This window comes from Molothrus aeneus, chromosome 1 (assembly GCF_037042795.1).
Source record: "Molothrus aeneus isolate 106 chromosome 1, BPBGC_Maene_1.0, whole genome shotgun sequence".
NCBI classification, from domain to species: Eukaryota; Metazoa; Chordata; class Aves; order Passeriformes; family Icteridae; genus Molothrus; species Molothrus aeneus.
This window is the reverse complement of record NC_089646.1, coordinates 7578725-7599739: the sequence shown is the minus strand read 5'-3', so window position 1 is coordinate 7599739 and position 21015 is coordinate 7578725. Positions and strand designations below refer to the sequence as shown.

The window sequence follows — 21015 nt, the reverse complement described above, 5'->3', positions numbered from 1 at the left end:
GAACCTTTTAAAGATTTTGATTCCTAATGGCCAAATCCAACCAAAATGGACCATCCTTAATGATGTTTTTAACTTATTAAAAATGTAGATGTACATGGTTAATGCAAATGAAATAAAATGCACAGAGAATAACTCAAAATCAATATAGAATATATAAAATAAACTTCTCTTCCCTGAGAAAAACTCTAAATAGTGAGATCAGGAAAAGCTCAGTCATACTGATATGAACTACAATTAATTTCTGATACACACAGCATTTTTTACATCCTTCATGTAGACCACAGATCCAGTTTTTAACAGAGTCAATAAACTCAGAGCTCATGAATAGTCATACTCCTGCATTACAATCACTTGCTTTACAGACTAGATCTTCCTAAGTGGTACTTTCAGCCCCCTCACAGCCAGATGAGAAGGCATTATTATGAGCATATTTTTTATATCCTTATAATTAGGCACTAGAAAAAAGCAATACAAGCTTATTTCTAGGTTACTTTGGTTATATCATGGGCTGCAGAAGGACTACTCAGTACTTACAGAAAACATGCCAAGCTATATTTTCAATTTTTCTCCATGTTTTTAATAACATCGGTCCCAAATGATAAACAAATAAAAATGTTTCATTTTCAGCATGTTTTCTAGTTTAACATCATCACTGAAAACAAACATAAGCAGAAGTGCAGGCACACAGCATGCTCTGGGGAGCAGCTGATGGAGCAGCTCATGGGGCCCTCCATGGGGGACAACTTACAAAATGAGATGAAGTAAAATGCACAGAGTGCCTGTCTTGAGCATCTCACCCTGCTTTTCTTCTGCTTGCTTTCTTACCATGCAGTTCACCCATTTAATTTTTTTCTTGTCGACTGAATCTATTTCACTGTTGTTACCTTTTAAAAATTACTGAAAATCTCTGGTGATGCAGGACATGGCTGGGTTATGTGTTGAGACTCAGATCTGAAAGCACCTGAGCCTCAGACAAAAGTCTTACTCATTTCAGCAGGAGTAGTAAACCCATTAAGTTTGGCAAAAGTTTTGCTTGAGTAAGTGCTGAATAATGACTACAGAATGAGGCTATGCAATATGTGACTGGAATTCATGCCAAGTCTGCCTACACATGCCTGAGTTGACAAAAACTCCTGGCCAGTATTCCCTGTGATTTGAGAGGGATTTTCCCCAGCATTGACCAGCCTGTTTGCCATCCAGTGCTTGACCTGGGCTTGCAATGTTCACCACTGCAGCTCATCCCACTGTCTTGAATTGTTTCTTTCCTCACACTTGCTTTGACTGGAGTTCTTTTCTACTGACTTGCTTTGCATCTCAGTATAACCCCTTAAATCATCATTCCATAGTAATTGGGGATGAGATGGTGGGAATATTTCATAGAAATAGACACACTGTGAAAAAGGCCTTCTCACAAACAAAATCCTGAACCAGTTGCTGGAGATGCAGAGACTTTGCAGCTCTTCTACTGTGCCTTGCAAGTGTGCAACTTGGGAACCACCAATTTACAACTGAGGGTTGGACTCAGATCCAGTTACACTGATAATAATTATCCCTCTGATCAAGATATGACAGGCAATTCCACTGCTTCTGCTCCCACTCTTCACCTCTGTAGTGATGAAGAGGATATTGCTGGGCATACTGAAGCCACAGGGAAAATGTTGTGCTCAGAAATCACACACTCCTTCCCAGAGCACAGCATAAGCATTACAACACAGGTGCTCCAGGAATTCCCAAGACCTCACCAATATCTCCACAGATGCACAAAGCCAGTTTTTGCAAAAGCAGAGTTTAGGTATAATCTTGATAACCTGCTCCAAGGGCAAGAGGACACTGCAAAAGCAAACTTTGCATGCTACAATGCAAGGTCTGTCTGTACAGCCTCCTTAAGAGGATAGAAAATCTATGCAATCTACAGGTGAATGCACGCTACAGCGGGGTCCCAGTTCTCTGTGTATTGTAAGCATTCAGGCTCTAATAGATTTATTTTTAAAATTGCATTCTCAACTGCAGCCTTTTCAAAAGGACTGAGTACTATAGGAACTTGCTAAATGCAATGCTCCATTGGGAAGGAATGCCAAGCTTACTAAGTGACAGCATTATGCATTAGTGGATTACATGAGATTTAGAGTACATAAAACAATTTAATAAATGGGCTTTGCTTGTTAATCTCACGTGAGTCACTGTGTAGTACAATACTGTACAGACAGCACACATGCAAACACAGACCTAGAAGAATAAATCCTCATATTGCACTTGTGATGGCATTAAACCATTTGGATTATATCATTTTAAAGCCAAAGGTGAATTATAATGTTCTAGTACAGCTCAGTTTACACAAACTACGGACCAAGAGATTCCTGCTGCAGGATGGCATCTTGTCGTGATGGAGCTCCTCTCCTGCTGCAGCTGGGCTGTGCTGCTGGGAGACTGGATCTGCTTCTGCACAAGCTTGCAGAAGAGAAAAGCTCCAATTGTGGAGCTCATCTATCTTCACATGCTACTGCAGATGTAGTTGACAAACCCTGGGCAGACATGCAGAGTAGTTTTTGTCTGATTTAACAGAGGAGGCTGGAAAGGGTTCTTAGTTTCACTGAGGATGCTCTGGAATATCTATGACTATGTTTAAGCAACAGACAGACTCATCACTTAGATATCTGCAGGGTAGATATTTATGGTTCAGCTTGTACCCCATAATTCCTCGAGTCAATGGAGAAAAGTTGGCATTTCAGAGGGCAGGTACTCTGGCCCATTTCACAATCTACATGAAGATGGGATGAATCATGGCCCAGACTCTACTGACTAATTTGTAGAGAGAGTCCAGGCTGACTAACTTAGATATAAATGTCTATACTGTAGAAGCCAGTGTTTAGTCAGAGGAATCCTATGCCCATCTTGTTCTAATGAAGAATTACCAGATTTCCATGGAGATTGTTCCAGCAGTTCATCACCTTCACTGTAAAAACCAGGCACTTCATCTTCCAGTTTGGAATACTCTTAACTCCAACTTCCAGCTTTGAATCTTGTTTTGTCTTTGTCAGCTGCATTAAACACCCTGTTAGCACTAAGAGCTGTGTACAAACCAGAGGTGTTCTTGGGGTATGATGCTCTATAGCCTTCCCCTTTACATAATCAGTGAGGCCAATACAGAGAGTGCAAAGCTCTGCCAAGAAATGAGACCTCTGAGATATGCAAGAGTGACACTTGAAACGTGCTGTGTAGTATCTGCTGGCAGTTGAAAGACTCATTCCACAGTGCAGAAAGGGAAGCTCTCCTCATCAAATAAAGCCTCAGGCCATCAACATCTACAAAACTTACATTTTAGGTATTTATCTTAACAAGCAAATGAAGACTTCATTAATGAATAAATGTAACCTCTGAAATACAAATGCTGCCTTCCCAGCTGCACAGACAGCTCTGTGACTGTTGCTGCTCAGGGCTCTACAGCCACCTACTCAGCTGTCATTCACTAAAATCATAACAGTCCCTTCAACTTCTCCTCCTTTACTATTTGGGAAAACAGTGAAAGGATTCATAAAGAGAGGGAGGAGATAGACTATCCTGTGAAAAGTCAGACAACTCAGAGGAGGAAGGGAGAAATTAACACAAAGTGCACCTTCTTCCTTGCATAAGAGGAGCCAGAGAAGCTGCTGAGGAACACTGAAGAAAAAGATGCAGGGGTGGGGAACACCATCAAATTCAAGATTTTGAACCCTTCTGACAGTGAAAATTAGTTGGACCACATGCCCTCCTTCAATCTCATGGTGCTAAATAAAGAGCCAGCAATGTGTAGTGCTTCCCACAGCTCCCAAAGTTATTCTGAGACAGTCTGGCACCTTGTAATTCTCATAGGTCCAGCAACTTTAGTGGATCCCTTATAATTCCAGGCTTTGAACTTCTCTATGCCCTAAATAAGGATATATCTAAAAGGACACTACATTATACGGACAATATTAGGACCCTACAAATCTTGTGGAGCTCTCTGCTATCCCACCTTTAATATAAAAGGACTCCTGATTTCCACCAACTAGCAGCCTGATATTAGAACAGTTTCAGCATATCTTACAGCTTCCCCACAATGCAGCAATTCCAGCACCTCCTATGGATTGTACACCTGATGCACATAACAAAGGGGAACCCTTGTTTCCCTTTGTGCCTGACCCAGAAATGATACCAGAATGCCACAGTCCTCAAAACATAACTTGCCTTCACTAAGCAGCTGCAGCCCCAAAGATTTTTTTTTTTTTTTGCTGCAATTCTTGCTGTAGTGTCAGCAATTGAATTCCTGCCTGGCTTTAAACTTCAGCTGAACTCATGATAGCTCAGCTGGGAACTGCTACCACAGCTCCCTTGCCTTCAGCTCAGGAGCTCCCTGTGTTTCAGCTGAGGTAGCAGACAACTAAGGAATAGTACACAAAATCTGGATTGCATCTGGCTCCTAAGTCAAGCTGAATATAAGACATAGGGAAGGCCAAAGTAGCAGGGAGCTGCACTGGATCACAAACTCCACCACTTCAGTGTGAGAGTTTCAAAACAAATTAATCTTTTCCCAGATTTTTAGCCCTTGTTAGGAAAACTGTGTTTTTGGCTGAGAAGAATTTCACCCTGTTTCAGTGCCATGTGATTGAACACTGCAAGAAACACACCTGTACCTAAATTATGGCAAATAAGGGAAATCACTGTGGAACACCAAAGTCTTATTTATTTCAGTAAGAATTTATTGCTCCTGAGAGGCACCAGAGTCGTGTTTCTCAAGGAAGAGCAGGAGCACTCCTGGGATGACAGAGTAGCTTAGTCTTCATGTCAATTGTACCCTTGTGGTCTCTGAGGCCTCAGAGGTGCTAGCAGACTTCTGAGGAGATAACAGCTGCCACTGGGCTTATTTTAGCTGGGTTTTTATATGTGCATCAAAACTGCAGCTATCAGAGTTGGAATTTAAATGGTCAAACTGAAAATCTAAATCTCCAGACTCTCCTTCAACTCCTCTCATTGAACCCACACTGTCTCTTTTGCACTATTCATAGATTTTTTTTCATCAGAGTCAAGCAGAAACATGACACATCCACCATGGCTCCTCTTGGCAGTTTCCAAACAATTGAGCAACTGCAGGTTGGACTGAAATTCAGAACATGAGTTTCCCAGCAATAACCTTCTAACACACATAGATAGAGCAAGGTGCTCACTGCTTCCATGGACCACTAAGTGTGCCAAAGTAACAGCCTGCTCACACACACCACATTAATTTGCCTTCAAAACCCCTCTGTACCCCTCCAAGCCCATTTTTCTCTCACCTAATTGTCTACAACCAAAGGTGGTAGCTCCTTTTTACCCTTGTTGCAATTGTACCTCTAACAAATTGGGATTTTCATGGGTGCGTGTGAGAGAACAATCTGGCACTACAGACAAGGCCCTCTTCCAAACAGCTCTTTTGGATACATTTCTTTGCAAATCAATCAAATAAAACCAAACAAAAAGCCTGTGTACATGATAGATCAGACCCTGGGGAGGCACAGGGAAGTGTAGAATAAAACATGTAGCTGGCATTATTGTCCTTCACCTGACAACTGGACATGTAAGGAAGAAATCTGGAATATTTTAATGAAGTAATTTATATAGCCATACCTAAAGTTAGGATAAAATGCAAGTGCATTAAATTTACTTCCAAAAGTGATAAACATTTATCTCCATACCATATTGTTGCACATTAACTTCAAATACACTGTGGAAAACTCAAGGGTATGTCAGTTCTTACTAGGAGAAACCACTGTGTATTAATCACTCCCTACAGCTTTTATGTAGAATTAAGAGAAATCCCATTGTAAGAGCTTGAGCTATTTCTGTAAGTTGCATTCCCCTGGCTCAAATGATGAATGGGAAATACAGCAGTAAAATAAAAATAGGCACCTTTCCAGGTAAATGCTGTTGTTTGGAAAAAAAAACAACCAAAAAACCAAACAAAGCCCTGGCAAAATACTGCCACAGGGATAAAAACATATATCTCAGTGTCACAAGAATGGCTTTGTTTTTTGCTGGTCTAATTAGGTAATAAAGAAATCACAGGTGTAGTGACTCCATGAGCTATTACCACACTTAAAAAGGGTCCACTGCATGGCCAGGGACCAGTGTGTCAGTATTATCACCTGCTGTCACATCCTTTTAGGAATGAAATAGCTCAATTTAACAAAGATTTTTAAAGAGAAGAGAAATATATACGTAGTTAGAAGCTTGTCAGGATTCTAAGCAACAGCAAAACTGCCAGGACACAAACAAACAAAAAAAAGTCATGGTGGGCTTTGAATTTTCAATGACTCTTTGAATTCTGCTGAGGCACTTACTGCAGGGCACACTGTAGTGCACCTTCTGGGATTCCACACACTCTAACCCTGTATCCTCCATCACTGCCTATATGTGAGGGAGGACATCCACAGCATAGGATTTGACATGTGTAGTTCAGGAATTCTCATTTTAATTGTAAAAAAAGTGATATAAAAGAAAAAATATTGTTTTTTTAAACAACAGCTTAAGGAAAAGGAGAAAGTACTTGGCTTAACTTGTTGGAACTTCCATCCAAAGCATACCTCAGTTTTCAGAATGAGGTCTGCTAAATATGATCTTGAAGGAATATAAAATCTATTCAAGTATTTTAGAGCTCAAATATTCACCTAAACTTAATTCTTGCTTAAATAAACAACAGATCCATCTGCAACCACAGACTAACTCAGAAACCAGCTGTGTGTTTGGTTGTGGTGGCCCATAAAAACAGACATTATCTAAATAAACCACCTGTCTCCCCCACAAAAATCAAATGTAGCAGTTTGTCTGTTTTTAAATTTGATGCCCAGTGTCTCAAAAATGAGGTCTCCAAAGAAAAACCTTGCATTCAAATCCAGGGAGGCTGCCCCAAGTGACAGAAGTAACTGTGACTTAGCAGCCTGAGGGGCCAGATCCTGCTCCTGTCTGAGTCAGAAGCAAAAACTGTTGTCTGTGGCTGAAGGCTGGAGTTGTGGGCAGCCTCTGCTACCCAGCCCTGAGTGCAGATCCATCTCCCAGCCTTTGCTCATCCTGCAGAGCTGTGGATGTGTGGATCCATTTTGCCATGCTCTGAAGCACCAGGCAGAAATCCCAGCAGAAGCTCCAGCCCTGTGCTGAGTGGCAGTGGGGGAATCCCTGCCTGCTCCTCATTCCCTGACTTCAGAGACCAGCAAGGAAAATGTTCAAGAGGTTTTTATTGATTCTGTGATTTTACACGTTCTGTGTATGTGAATTAGGCTCACCCTGTACTTGAATCAAACAATGTCATCTCAGCTGGTTAATTATTTTTTCTCACTGATAGAGAACATCCTAACCAAAGGCTATAATGACCACGAGGATGAGTAGCTTAAGCAGATAAAAATCTAAATTTTTTCAAGTTCCAGCACTAGATATTCCCCAGGCTTTTAAAAAGCACAATAAAAGGAACACACTGCAATCACACAGGCTGTGCAATTCTCTTGGAAAAAAAAATGTTTGTAGAAGTTCCTGTTCAGTTCCCTTACTTGAATTCACAGGTCACATAGCATTGCACCTTCCTCTTAAACACTACTGCTGGAAAAAGCAATATTACTGGAGTTGAAAAAGGAGGCACTTCCTTAAAAAGCCAGCAAAGCATTTTACTACAGAACTTGATTAAAGGATGGTGAATACTTTGGCTGCTTCTTGAACACATCAGCAGAAGGCATGAGAGAAACAGATACCACCTTTGTATTAAATATTAGCATTTCCCCTCACAGGGGAGGCAAAACACAGACAGGAGTGCTCTGCCTGAGCAGAGAGGGGACAGGAGACCAACAGGTACCCTTTACGAGCTTCAGGTTATTTCAAAGGAGTTGGTTTGAAGGCGAAGCTCCCTGAAGCCTCTCCCAGCTTGCGGTGCTCCCCCGCCCCACCGCAGCGAGCTCCTCCCGGCTGCGGAGCCGCCGCATGCGGGGCCCGCGCACCCCCGGCCCCGCCGCCCCCAGCGGGTCAAGCCAGCAGGCAAAACACACCAATATATTTCCATCAGCACAAGATGGCAACCAGCACTTCTTCCGGCAGAGCAGCTGGATGCTTTTTTTTTTTTTTTCCTTAAGGGAGGAGGGGGATTATTGAAAAAGCATCCTGAGTAGGATTTTTTTTCCCTTTTTTTTTTTTTTTTTTTTTTTTTTTTTTTTTTTTTTTTAAATGGCATGAAGACAAATGTTTCCAGTAGTAATACCGGGGGAAAAGGCGATGCAGCCCGCACAGCCCCCAGCTCACGCACACACACCGTGGTCATCAACTTGGCGAAGTTGGCCGTGCCGGGGCGCGGAGCCCCAGCGAGCCGTGCTGCGCCCCACTCCCCCGGCAAAGGGGGACACCCCAGCAGCCCCAAATCCCCCGCGACCCCTTCAGCGGGGGCACAGACACCACGCGGGGCAGGGACAGCGAGCAAAGCCCCCTCTCCTGTGTCCCCGGGCAGCCCAGCCCCAGCAGCGGGGGCTCCGCACCGACCGCGGCTCCGGCAGCGCCGAGCCGAGCGCGGAGCCCCGACACTCACTCACAGTCACTGGCGGCGCCAGCAGCAGCCACTTACCAGCATGTTTCCTTGCATTTTAGCCGTTTGAAACATTGCCTTTTCCTTCATTGTTGCCGTGTGTGTGCGTGCGTGTGCTGTTCCCCGAGAGTTACTTAATCCAGCGGCTGGATCACTTTGGTGAAGAACTGGCGTGCACTTGCGATGGCTCTTTTTGGTGTGGAGTGGAGGGGACTACGAGCAGCGGAGGGGGGAGGGTGCCTGCTTGCTATATTTTCCTTCCCCACCCTTTTCAATATATATTTTTCCTTTTGACCGAAAGGCGAGGGAAAAAAAAAAAAGGCAATAAAAATAAAGCACCCCTGTCAGAGGAGAGGCGAGGCGGGGAGCAGCGGGGGCACCCAGCTCTGTCACCACCCGGATCCAGGCTTTGCCCTGCGGGAGCCGGCGGGGCGGGGTGGGCAGGAGGGAGCCGCACACACGCCCCCCGCCCCGGCCATGCCCGGCCGCCGCCCCGGGCCCGGGCGGTCCCGCCGAGCCGAGCCCACCCCGCAGAGCAGTTGCAGAAAAAGGGAGGGTTTGGAGGCAATAAATAAAAAAGAGGGGAGCTGGAGTAGGCGGAGGGGCGGTCGCCCCCTCCGCTGGCCGTGCCCGGCTCGCCGCTCTCCCGGGGGGGGTTACACACGCTTTTTACAACAGGAACCGGGGAGGGTGTGGGAAGAGGAGCCGCCTCTCCGGCGTTAACTGTTCACCGGCTGAGCCGCCGCGGCCCCGGCCAGGCCACGGCTGGTGCAGGGAGGGTGGGGAATCGCACGGCGCTGCCGCGGGGAACGGGGGATGCTCGGCGCGTTTCCATGGCTGCGCCCCGGCCCGCCCGTATCCCGGCCCCGCAGCCCCCGGACCCTCGGCTGCCAGCCCGCAGGACACAGCGCGGGGCGCTCTCGGGGCATGGGGAGCTGCCAGGCACTTGTCCCAACGCCAGGGTTTGGGATCCGAGGCGAACCCTCCGCACGCCGCAGGAGCGGGCAGGGGGATGCCGGAGCTCGGTTCCCTCACGGGAAAATGCAAAGCCAAGGGCATTGCCCGCGCCGGGCTGCAGATGGACCCGGCCGTGGCCTCTGTGCCTTTCCAGAGGTGCCCACACTTGTGAGAGGTTTCCCTTGGCTGTCACTGCAGTCCTGCTGCCCCACAGGTGGCTGGAGCAGCCGCTGGAAGACTCTGATCCTGCTGTGATCCTGCTGCCCTTGTGAGAACGTGGTCCCTGCTCGCCTTGGTGCAGCTTTCCAGGGACAGAGCCTTGCCACACATCCCAGAGGTTCACACCTCATCTTGCACACAGAAAAATAATGCTTGTGAAGTGTGGTGTCTCTTGTCTCTCCCTGATTGATGCACCAGAAGTAATTATATTTCAGGAGAATTAGGTGCCCAATGATTTCACAGGAAAGGGGATGCTTTGCGTGTTGATCACTCAAAAGGAGAGAAGAAACTGAGAAGTGATTTGCTTAATATCTGAGAGGAAAAAGCAGGAACTCTTCTTATAATTCAAGGTTTAACCAAGCCAATGGCTAAACCAAAAGCTCTTTCTTTCTTTCTCTTTTCCTGTGAGGGAACTGCAGACATGTCCATGCATCCTTATTTTATGCCCATCTGTAGCACTTTGAACTCTGCTCCTTCTCAGTTTGCAGCATTTTCATAGGCAATGGGTGTTCACTAGAAATAGGACACAACCTGTGCAATCTCAGAGTGTTGTTCACACTCTAGTTTTCTTCAAGCCACCCAGCTGTTGAAAGATTTTTAAATACAAAATCTCACCCAAGACATTAAGCAAGTATCTCAGAATTGGTGGTAATGGGAGAAGTGAGACTCCAGGACACTTGTCGCAAGTGCCAATGGCAGGTGATGCTGATACCTTTGAGGGTTACCTGTGAGAGCTTTTGTTTTACAAAAATCCCACTCCTCACCTGAAGATCTTGACTACTCTCTCCCTTGTCTTTATTGGGAATGGCTTATACCTTACACAAGATGCATTTTGAGCAGGAAGTTCTTCATTTTGTTCCTCAAACTCTGGTCTTGATTTCTTTAATTTTGGTGTTTTATCAGGCAGATCCTCTTCCATCTCGGTTTTTACCCTTAGGTGTTTTAATTACAAAGAAATGCAAAATATATCTGTGCTTGACTGTTAATAGTCTCATTTCCCTCCTGCATGACTTCATACACCAATAGAAATACTCACTATACTTTGAGCTCTGGCAGTAGTGGGGTTTTGCATATTTTTACCTCAGATTTGTCATAATGCAGTTGCAGTGTTTGTCTCTTATTTTCATTTCATATTTATTTTATGCACTATTGGCATAAAAGTAGCAATTATCTTGATTAGGACAGCTTTGTTTAAGGTTGAGATTACTGGCAAAATGCTTAGTTTACCACTGACAATATCTAGGGCTTTTTCTTTTATTAAACATCAAGCAGGGTCCATTTGTCTGGAATTTATAAATTACTATGTTCCCATTTCTGCCATTGAAGGCTGACCCTATAATCCAGAGATTTCCAGAAGCAGGAAACAAAAATGTTTTTAGGTGTTGTGCAAAATGACACTAATGATGTCGTAGAAAAACACCGAACACCTTACGAGAGAGAATTCTTTTTTACAGCTTTTAATTCTCATTTTCTGACTCGTTTGACACTTTGAGAAAATACATAGTGAAAACTCTGATAAGTTTTATGACCAGAGTCCACCCTTGGAAGTTTCCAAAGCTGAGTGGGTAAAGCCCTGATCAGCCTGGTGTGATCTGAGAGGTCACCTTGTTCTGAGCAGGGGGTTGGGCTGGAGACTTTCTGAGGCCTCTTCCAGCCTGAAGGACCACAGCACCCCAGACAGAATAATCCTTTTAGTTACAGATCAAAATATCTCTTTAACAAATAACTTGCCTGTTGCTCTCTATGATTCCAAAACTGCATCCCTCGTGTTCCCAGAGAGTTCAGGTTATACTGATCACGACCTTGGCTGGTAATTTTCACTCCTAAACCACTTTTGCTTGGCTGATGGAACATCCAAGACTTGGCCTCAGATCTAGAAGTGTGAGACTAAGCTGTGCTGCAGATTTCTACCTCAGGCTGTGGCCAGGTGATTCTGTGGCAAACAGTAAATGACATTTTCCTTCAGATTTGGGACTTTTAGGGCAGCTACAAGTGATAGCACCACATAACTCCCTCAAGTGCATTAATCTGACTGGACTCCTTATCATCCACCATTCAGACATCTTTTGAGCTTTTCTTCTTGATGGATATTCTCCATGTCATTTTAATGGAAATTCGCTGGAGCTGCAACAAATACTCTCACTCAACAAGGAATCAAGTTTTTTATGATTAGGAAGTGACATGGTGAATGCAGAAAGATGATCTGATATTTCTTCTGTATTTTTGTAGGGAACATATTTTTTTGCTTCCTTTGAATGATGTGGAAGGACAGAAAATCACCCTGGGACCCAATAAAGTAGTATGATTTAAGTAGCTAAAAAGCCTCCGTATTTAAGACCAGAGATCTAGCCCACGAAACCTCAATAAAACATGAAAAAATTCCTTCATCATATCAGGCTTTTTCTCAGAGGGAAAATGTGAAAATTCATTACTTTTGCATTCCTTGGTTTAGTCTCAGTGCACCTCCTTTGCCAGTACATTTACGTTTGATATGAATGTGGGAAGGTTTGGCCCAGACTCAGCTGCATCTTAACAGCAAGGTCTGGAGTGAAACCCCTTTACAAAAAGGGGCTTTTTTTGCAATCTGTCCATTTGAATCTAAGGTGTATAACAGGAGGAAAACCCTGGGAAATGAGGAAGTTTCCATTTTAAATCTGATCTAGAGATAGCCTCTGTACCTCAGGTACTATGACAACACCAACATGGCATCTTCATCCCCCAACATTTTTATAGGCCATTTTGAGAAAATGTGCTTTTCTTACATCTCTCACAGAATGAGATCTAGGAAAAAAAAAAAGCCTCATAGATATTCTATTCTTTGTGGGTTTCAGTACTCTGAGGCTGACTTTCTTTATCTGAGAAGGAACACAGGCTACAATGCTTACATCCTACTCACAATACTTTATTTAAAGCCACATTGATAAGAGACTGGGAGAATTTATTTTATCAAATAAAACCCATTCAATGCATTTGATGCTGGCTCTCCTGACTCTCCAAACAAGCCTAGGAACAGTCCTTCTGAATAGAAGGAAATAATTAATTTCACAAAGTATTAGCTGGCTGCAGAGCACAGACATTCATTTTTTCAATATTTTGAAAGAAAAATCTTTTGAGGATGTAAGACCACAGAAAAATGCAACAGCTGTTGTACTAAGAGGCAGTTTTAAGAGCATCAGGATTTCACTTCCTCTCCTTAATTTAAGGTTACTTTTTACTGTCTCCAATAAAAGTATTTGTGTTTTCAAAATGCAACAAATTTTTTTTTCTTCTGTCAGATCCTTTTGTGAGGATCCTGTCTTCAACCTCTCAGCTTGATGCCACAAGCCTATGCCCAGGCTTCTGTCCAAACTCAATTTCAAGACTGTGTTCTCTAAGATTGGGCTAAGCCATATTACTTTTTTGCTCTGAGTTCTCCCCATCCTCTGCATCCCAGCAGACCCAGGTCTCCAGCACATTGTTTTGTCACGTGATTCACATCTAATTACCCTCACTGAGTCCACAGTCTGAGCTGAGCAGGGAGGGAGGCTGATCTGCAGTTTCTGTAAAGTGTCATTGAAAGCTGGTGACTTCCAGTAGAAAGGCTGAGGGGAACCCATCCCAAAGGCTTGAGATCAAACATCACTCTGAGTGGAAGGAGCTCAGGAAGTCTCCACCCCAACCTCCTGCTGAAGCAGAGTCAGCTCTGAGGTCAGACCAGGTTGCTCAGAGCTTTGCCATATCCTGAAATCCTGCAGGAACTGGGACTGCAGAGTCTCACCAGGCAACCTGTTCCAAAGGCTGACTGCTCTCACAGGGATAAAGATTTTCCCTATATTCAGTCTGAACTCTTCTTGTTTCAGCTTGTGTCTGTTGCTTCTCATCCTCCTGACACACCTCACTGTGAAGAGTTTGGTTCCCTTTTCTCATAAACCTCCCCAAAAAATTGGAAAGATGCTGCCAGGTCTCCCCAAACCCATCTCTACTCCAGACTGAATCAGTCCACCTCCTTCAGCTCCTCTGAAAGAGTTAAATGTTCCAGTTCCTGACCATCCTGGGGGCTTTCTGCTGAACTTGCTCCAATTTATATCAGTCTTGCAGTGAGGCCTCAGAACAGAACCACAGATGTGGTCAAATGAGTGCCAAGTAAAGGAGACAACAGCTGAGGCAAAGATTATCTCTAGTATTTGCTTTGTTATTAAATTATAATATTCAAGAGGAACAGAATTGGTGGGATCCCAAATGAAATGGTTGAGTGCTACACTGTGCAATCCTAAATAAGTCAGAAACAGCTTTAGTAATAGTAAACATATTCCATAAGAGTATTTAGTAATGCAACACTGCAAAAAATCCTCAGAGAATTACAGCAAGGAATAAGTTTTTCTTTCTAAGTGGATCAATTTTGAGAATTTCATTGCTCAAGCCAAGCTACATGTCTTTTCTGAAAAGTCTTCACTCGTAATATCCTAAAACTTTGCCCAAGTATTTACAGCTTCTAGTCTTGACTTCTAAGGAAGTCTTGGCTTGTCTTCCAGAGAAGAAGCTGGAGGGAAAGATAAAGTAAATAGACAGTTAAATAAACTTAAAATTTACTTCTGAGGATCACTAATTCTTCAAGAGATTAGAATAATGACAGAGCAGCTGCTGTTGAAAAGTTAATATTTGCTAGCTCTTACTGCATGAGGGTGCTTAAGCCATCTTTGTTAACATGAATGGAAGAGTCTGAAAAAAAGGAGATTATATTATCTCAGACAGCATCCTCTTTTTCCTGAAAAGTGAATATGATAGAAACCTCTGAACTTTAGAATTATATATATTTTGATTTCTTTTTAATTCTTCCATTTTTTTGGGTTACTACCAACCTGTTCTTCACCTCATTTTTTCTGACAGCATGTTAATTCACTTCATATCCCTTCCAGTTTAATGTTGGACTTTAAACCTTCACATGTTCAGGGAGTTTGCAGTGGAACAGCTGAACACTGCTGTCTTTGAGAGAAGACAGATATGTTCCTGTTACACCAACAGGAGTGTATTTTCCCAAGGGTGTAATTGGAGAGTTTATTCTTCCTGTACCAATTTCCCAGGGGAAACAGTGGGGAGCTCAACACATCAGGTGTCTCCTGACACTACTGAGACACTAAATACTCACATATGTGCTCTGACATTTAGTTCTCAGAAAACTCAGTAATTTGTTAAGATTCACCAGGATTTGGCTTGAGACACATCACTTGGAACTCAGTCAACTCCCCACCAGCCCTGAGTGAATTATTGCCTGCAAACAGAGCATGGGGTCAGTACAGAGATCCCCAGCTTGCTTTCATGTAGCCCATGATAAACCCAAAAGCTCACAGGCTCATGTGGGGCAGTGCCTTTTATTTTGTTGTGCTGATACCTCACCTGGCCCAGGCAGAACCTTCTGTGCTCTCCCAAAAGCAGATTGGATGGGGAGATCTCAGACTCGTCCACAACAATAATGAATGTGCTGTATTTTCACTTGCTTAGGTAGAAGTATTTCATACATGAGTCCCTGTCCACATTGTGCACAAGGTTTCCTCCTAAGACAAGCACCAGATAAACTCTGTAGTACAGCCCAAGCATGAAGTGATGTAGGACAGCTGTAGGAGGGCAAAATCTGGAGGATTTCTACTAGAAGTATAGATTCTGCCTTAAGGCTTTTTGTTTTTTCACATTTCCAACTTTTAAACTCCATTAAAAAAAGCTAAAAATACACAGAGTTCAAATAATTACTTCTCCATGAATGAAATTGAAGTTGCTAAGGGATTCAGAGTAGGAGGAAAAGCATTCAGAATATGATTTCTGCATCATGTCTGGGCGTATGAAATTTAAATGCATGGGGATGCTAGAAAATCTGAGCAACATCATTAGGATTACTAGCAGTAACAGGAAAATGCTAATAAGAAGCATTATGGGACCTGTTTTTCAGGCAAGTACTACTTCTGGTTAATCAGAGCTAAAGTTTTTTTGTACTTCCAAAACTACATGTCCTGCTGTAGAATGATAAACTCCTCATTAATCTCTTCTAGCAAGTATCCTCATCCTTACATGTACTTTGGATTTCCATCTGGACTTCACCAATTCCAGTGCCTAGCAAATGTGTTTGCTAAATTAAGAGTATCCTGTGCCACCAAGCTTCTCCCAGTGCAAGTGGAGACTCAGGAGATCTTTAAAAACAAATGCATAAATCCACACAAAAGCCTAACTAGAATAAAGTATGCTGAAAGCAGCATATGTGCTAAGGTTTTCTCATTACCACTGAAATGAAAATACAGACAGACTTGTGGTAAACATTTGAAAGTTTGTTATGCAACAGATTTTATCCTCTGAAACAAGTTTAATTTTATTTCAATACAGTTCTGACAGTCTACATTTTTTAATCACTATTATGTTGAGAATGCAAAAAAGCATCAAAATCTCCTTCACTGAAATGTTCACTCCTGACAGTGATTCCAGCCAAGTTGGAAAGATATCAAAACCACAAGTCCCAGAACCAAGAAGGATCTCATATATTGCCAAGAAAATGCCAAGCACTCAGAGCCAAGGAGGCTCATCCCACTGAAATCAACACAAGTCCTGCCACTGAAGCCACAGCTGCAGCCAGCTCTAGCCATAAATTTACCTTCAACACCACCATAAGTCAAGCTCTACTGGTATAAAACAGCACAGTTCCCACTTAAACCAAGCAGAAAACCTGGAGCCATAAATGAACTTTGTATTTAGCACAAGCCCCAGTGATGGCACATTGCTCAGAAGGCATTCTGCCTTTGGTATATGTTATTTCACTATCCCAATGCATTAGTCCTGCAGATAACTTATTTTGTGAATATCAATGGACTTCTATTTAATTTGTGAAGCTGTATAGGATCTTTTAGGTAGATAATTTAATGCTTGCCAACTTCCATTAATTTTTAACTAGGCTTTCTAGCCTGGAAGACATACTGAAACATTCTCATTTCAGATCAGGTGGGTCTATCTTTTGATTAAAGAACCAATTTTTTTTCTTTCATTGTTATATGGATGATTAAATTTCTCTGCTAATTATCTGTATCGCCTCAGAACACCCTGTGCCTGACATAAAATATTTCAACAAAATAAGACTACATTTAATTGCATTACTCCTTTTCTTAATGATGAGAGGTTGATATAAGCCTGTCAATTCACTTTGAGTTCTTCTCCACCATGAGGGCAAAGATAACATTTCTTGCTCTTGGATTATGTTCCTACAACACCAGAAAGTAGAGAAAATTATTAAAATTTTTTTTTTCTCCACTTTGTAGTGGAATTTCAGTGGAATTTTAGTGACCAAATTAGGTGACCAAATATTGCTGTATACGCATTTTAACAAAGAGTTTACTCTTCTTAGATGTGTTTTGTAAGCTAATTTCTTAATTATTTTGAGGCCAGGTACCTAAGTTTCCTTCCTTTTGAAGAGCTTGATATCATGCTTACAAGCAATCTTGCTGTTTATTGGTGTGAATCAATTGCTAGGATGGTGTTCTGGAGTTCTCCCAAGTCAAGGATTTAGTTAATCTCTTGTGACAATCACTCAATTTTAATTATTTAAGTTTATGAAAGTGTGAACTCTCTAGATTAGGGCCTTCGCTTTATCACATTTATAAAATATTGGAGCAAACAGGGACCTGACATCTATCCAATAATATGAAATCTTACCATAGAATTGTTGTTTTTCCAGTGTTAGTAAGATGGGTAGAGACCAAGAGTTTATCTCTGAATGTCTAAAATATTTAGGAAGAATAGTCAAGTATCTAATTACTTCTGTCATTTTCAGCTCCAAATCAAGGTCTATAGAATGCAAATGATAATTTACATCAACATTTTGCCCTCAGTTAAAGATAGTGCTGCCTAATGTGGAGGTAGAACTTTTCCCAACAGAATCAAAAGGAACTTTGGAAAAGTTGTTATTTTCCTAGGTATTAGTTCAGATTGCCAGCCTTGGGGTAGCAGAACCAGAGTTTAAACTTTGGACTTTATTTTGGGGAAGTTCTCTTTTACCTGGAATCATAAATTAATATATCCTCTCAATATCTTTCTAATGCACCCTATTGTGTCTAATTTGGATACAGTTATTTAAAGGTGAGGAAACAGTTAAGTAAGAAAAATGGTGTTCATTGCAACAAATACATGGGAAGCAACAAACAAAAATCTTTAGAAATCCTATCAGAAAAAAAAAAAGGATTTTACCATCCTTCACTTATGAAAACACATAAATGAGGTTTCAGGAAATTCAGCTATTGAGCCTCATGATGGGGAGGTGAGAGGAACCTCTGCAGACTCTCAGTTGACTTAGGCAGACCCAGTGTGTCTGAGTAGATTAATAAACACTTTGGTTTTTTTCAGTACAGGGATGCAGAGGGCAGCTTACTGGGATACTGTTCCAGATTGCAAGGCAAGATGCATTCTATTACCATCTCTATGGCAGTTGTCTTTTGTCAAGTGGGCAGTTTGCCTTATCTCTCTCTGAGTGATCACAACCAATCCTCCCTCGGGAGGGGACATCTGCTGATAACAGCCATTGAATGTTACTGCATGGCTGATAAGAACTACAGCATCCCACTGGGAGATGTGAGCCCAGAGGGAGGAGCCAAGCATTCCTACCTGGATATAATCTGGAGATTCTGGAACACCAGCACAGCTTCTCCACTGGATTCCCCAGAGGAACAGCAGCTGCCTCTTCCACTGGATCTTCAGAGGAAGAGACTGCATCTTTCTCCAGGATCCCTGCTCCAGCAGAGCCACCCCTGACACTGCAGGAGGGCTGCAGCCACAATTCCAATGGGACTGCTACCAACACCCTGACCCACAGGGTGTCAGGTTGTGTTCTGACTCTGCCAATGTTGTTTTAGTTTAGTGTATTGTTTATTTTATCCTTTTATTTTTCTTCCCTATTAAAGAACTGCTATTTCCTGTTCCCATATTTTTTTGCCTGAGAGCCCCTTAATTTAAAATTCATAGCAATTCAGAGGGGTGGGGAGGGTTTACATTCTCCATTTTAGGGGAGGCTCCTGCCTTCCTTATCAGAGATGTCTTTCCAAACCAAGACAGATACTGCACAGGAAGGTATGAGAAAAAAAAACTGGTCCAAAGCTTTGGGGCCCCTCCCTCTCTCTCTGTCAGTGAAGTGACTGCCCAGGCAACTCACGTGGCTCCTGCGTGACCATCCTGCATGGAAGGGGAACCAAAATTTGAGCCATCCCTTAGAACAAATACTCTTTGTGCCTGGAGTCTGGGGAAGATGGCATCTGCTCGTGCTGATCACTGGGTTGCCATTGCAGCTCCTCTGATGGGGAGCCACCTTTCCAGGGAGAACAATTTCAGCGTTTTGGGTGCCACCACCTCCAGCAGGCACATTCCCCAGCTGATCCCAAACCCAAGGATTTTAAAGATGCGTTTCTCAGAGCAGAAGTGAGCAAGGGATCCTGGCCAAGGCTGCTGGCAGGAGGAGACTTTGAGCTGCAGGCTTGGCGGACAGGAGAAGGCCATGGCCATGATGAAATGCAGGAGGCTTGTCTGGAATTCAGTGTGGAGCCTCTCTGTAATTTCTGTGGGCTTTCATTATCTATTTTGTTTTCTATTTCAGTCTCAGTTATTCTCTTTCTTTTTTTCTCTGAGAGAGAAGTAGAGTTCAGTGGTTGGTTTGGCAAGAGGTTACATGCGTATAATCTTTTGCATAACAAAATATAATTAGAAAATGTAAATATAACTTAACTCTATTACTGCACTGAACAATAAAATGACCACAACACAGACTGCTGTGTTGCTCTGATAATTCATCATCCAAATTACACACCACATCTCCATTAGACTGCCCTTTCCCACAAAATTCATCTTGCCTTGTTGCAGCTGAAAAACAAAACCAATTTATTAAACACCAATACAAATGAAACAACAAAGTTCAGTGTTTGGAATACAACATGAGGAAACATTTTGAGGATTACAATCTTCTCTTACAGATAAGAATATATTTTTATGCTGACATTTTAAAATGCAAAACTATTCTTCATGAGTGATTTCGTTTTGAAATTCAGCTGTTTTACATCATGGGGGTTCATAAGACATTAACTCTTTCTACAGGATAGATCCTTGTTTAACTGATCTTGGCTTTCAACTACTGGATTTTTTACCAGGTGTCTTATGCACATCATGAATATGGACAATGTGCCCTACACAAGGAAAGTTAACCAGAAACAACAAGGGCATAAAAAGGCAAATCCTAGTTACAAGACAGCAAAACCTTCTCCCTACACAAGCAAGGAGAAAATGTGGAAGTTTCTGTGGGAATTGTGGTGAAATTGAAAACCTTTTATTTATCAAAAATAAAAAATGAAAACTTTTGTTTATCAAAACCTGCTAATTGTGTCTAAAGCTGTTTAGTTTTAAAATAGATGATTAAGAATTTACTAAGTCACTCATTTCCATTGAAGCTAAGTCCTGTAAGTCCCCCACCAAATGAAGTTTTACAGGCTGCTGAAAATAAAAAAAATCAGGCTACTGTTTCTCATAAACTAAGCTAAAATATACTTTTAAAATATACTTTTTGTAACCAAAACTTGCATATTTATAAGAAAAGTTATTGAATTCTGTAATATCTATATGCAAGATGTTTTACAAATTGAACCCATCTCAACTGTCATTTATATAGTTAAAAAGAAAAAAACAAGCAAGAGGAATCACTGATTCCAAGGATGAAATAGTGGCAAAGTCAAAATGTAAACAACACATTTTGACCAATCCATACTGTAAAAGGACACAGAGATCAAGCACAGAGCCAAATGTTAGAATAACTTTGCCACAGTGGCTCTGAAATGGAAATATGAGGAACAAAAGGAATTAAAGCCAGTGGAAGACTTGGAGCACTAAAGCAAGATGTGAGTGGAATTCTGACATTTGGGTCTACAGATGAAATCATAAGAATTTCAGCTCAGCCCACACCTCACTCTGGTACCTTTTCAGCTCCACTGGCATTGAGGTTTGTGACTCGCACAGTTGTCCTGGGTTCACACAGACCTACCTGGGTGCCCCAAACAAGTGCCCTGAGCTTGAATAACCACAGTGCTCCACAGCTCATTTGTGTGCCTGGGCTGCCTGAAAACCAACCTCCAGCACCCACCCCACAGCTTTGGGGCAAGGAGTCCTCTCCTCAGCCCTTTCCATAAGGACCAAGGTGGATCCCCAAGACCTCTAGGGCCAAGAGCTACAACACACATGCAGACACTCTTAGAAGTTGAGGAGGAGAGCTTGGAAGCAGTTTTTATGGAGAAAAATGACATTATTTTCTC

At 42.4% G+C, this 21015-nt stretch overlaps 1 protein-coding gene across 2 annotated transcripts in view; it reads right to left on the bottom strand.

Moving 5' to 3' along the window:
• DPP6 (dipeptidyl peptidase like 6) overlaps positions 1-21015 on the bottom strand; it is a 561667-nt gene that overhangs the window by 489855 nt on the left and 50797 nt on the right. Inside the window, exon 1 of one of the 2 annotated variants that reach the window (XM_066551034.1) lies at positions 8588-11128. The exons of the other annotated variant lie outside the window; for it this stretch is intronic. Coding sequence (XP_066407131.1) covers positions 8588-8638 — 51 coding nt within the window. The 5' untranslated portion in view covers positions 8639-11128. Of the gene's footprint in view, positions 1-8587; positions 11129-21015 lie in introns of those variants that run through there. 2 annotated transcript variants of the gene reach the window in all.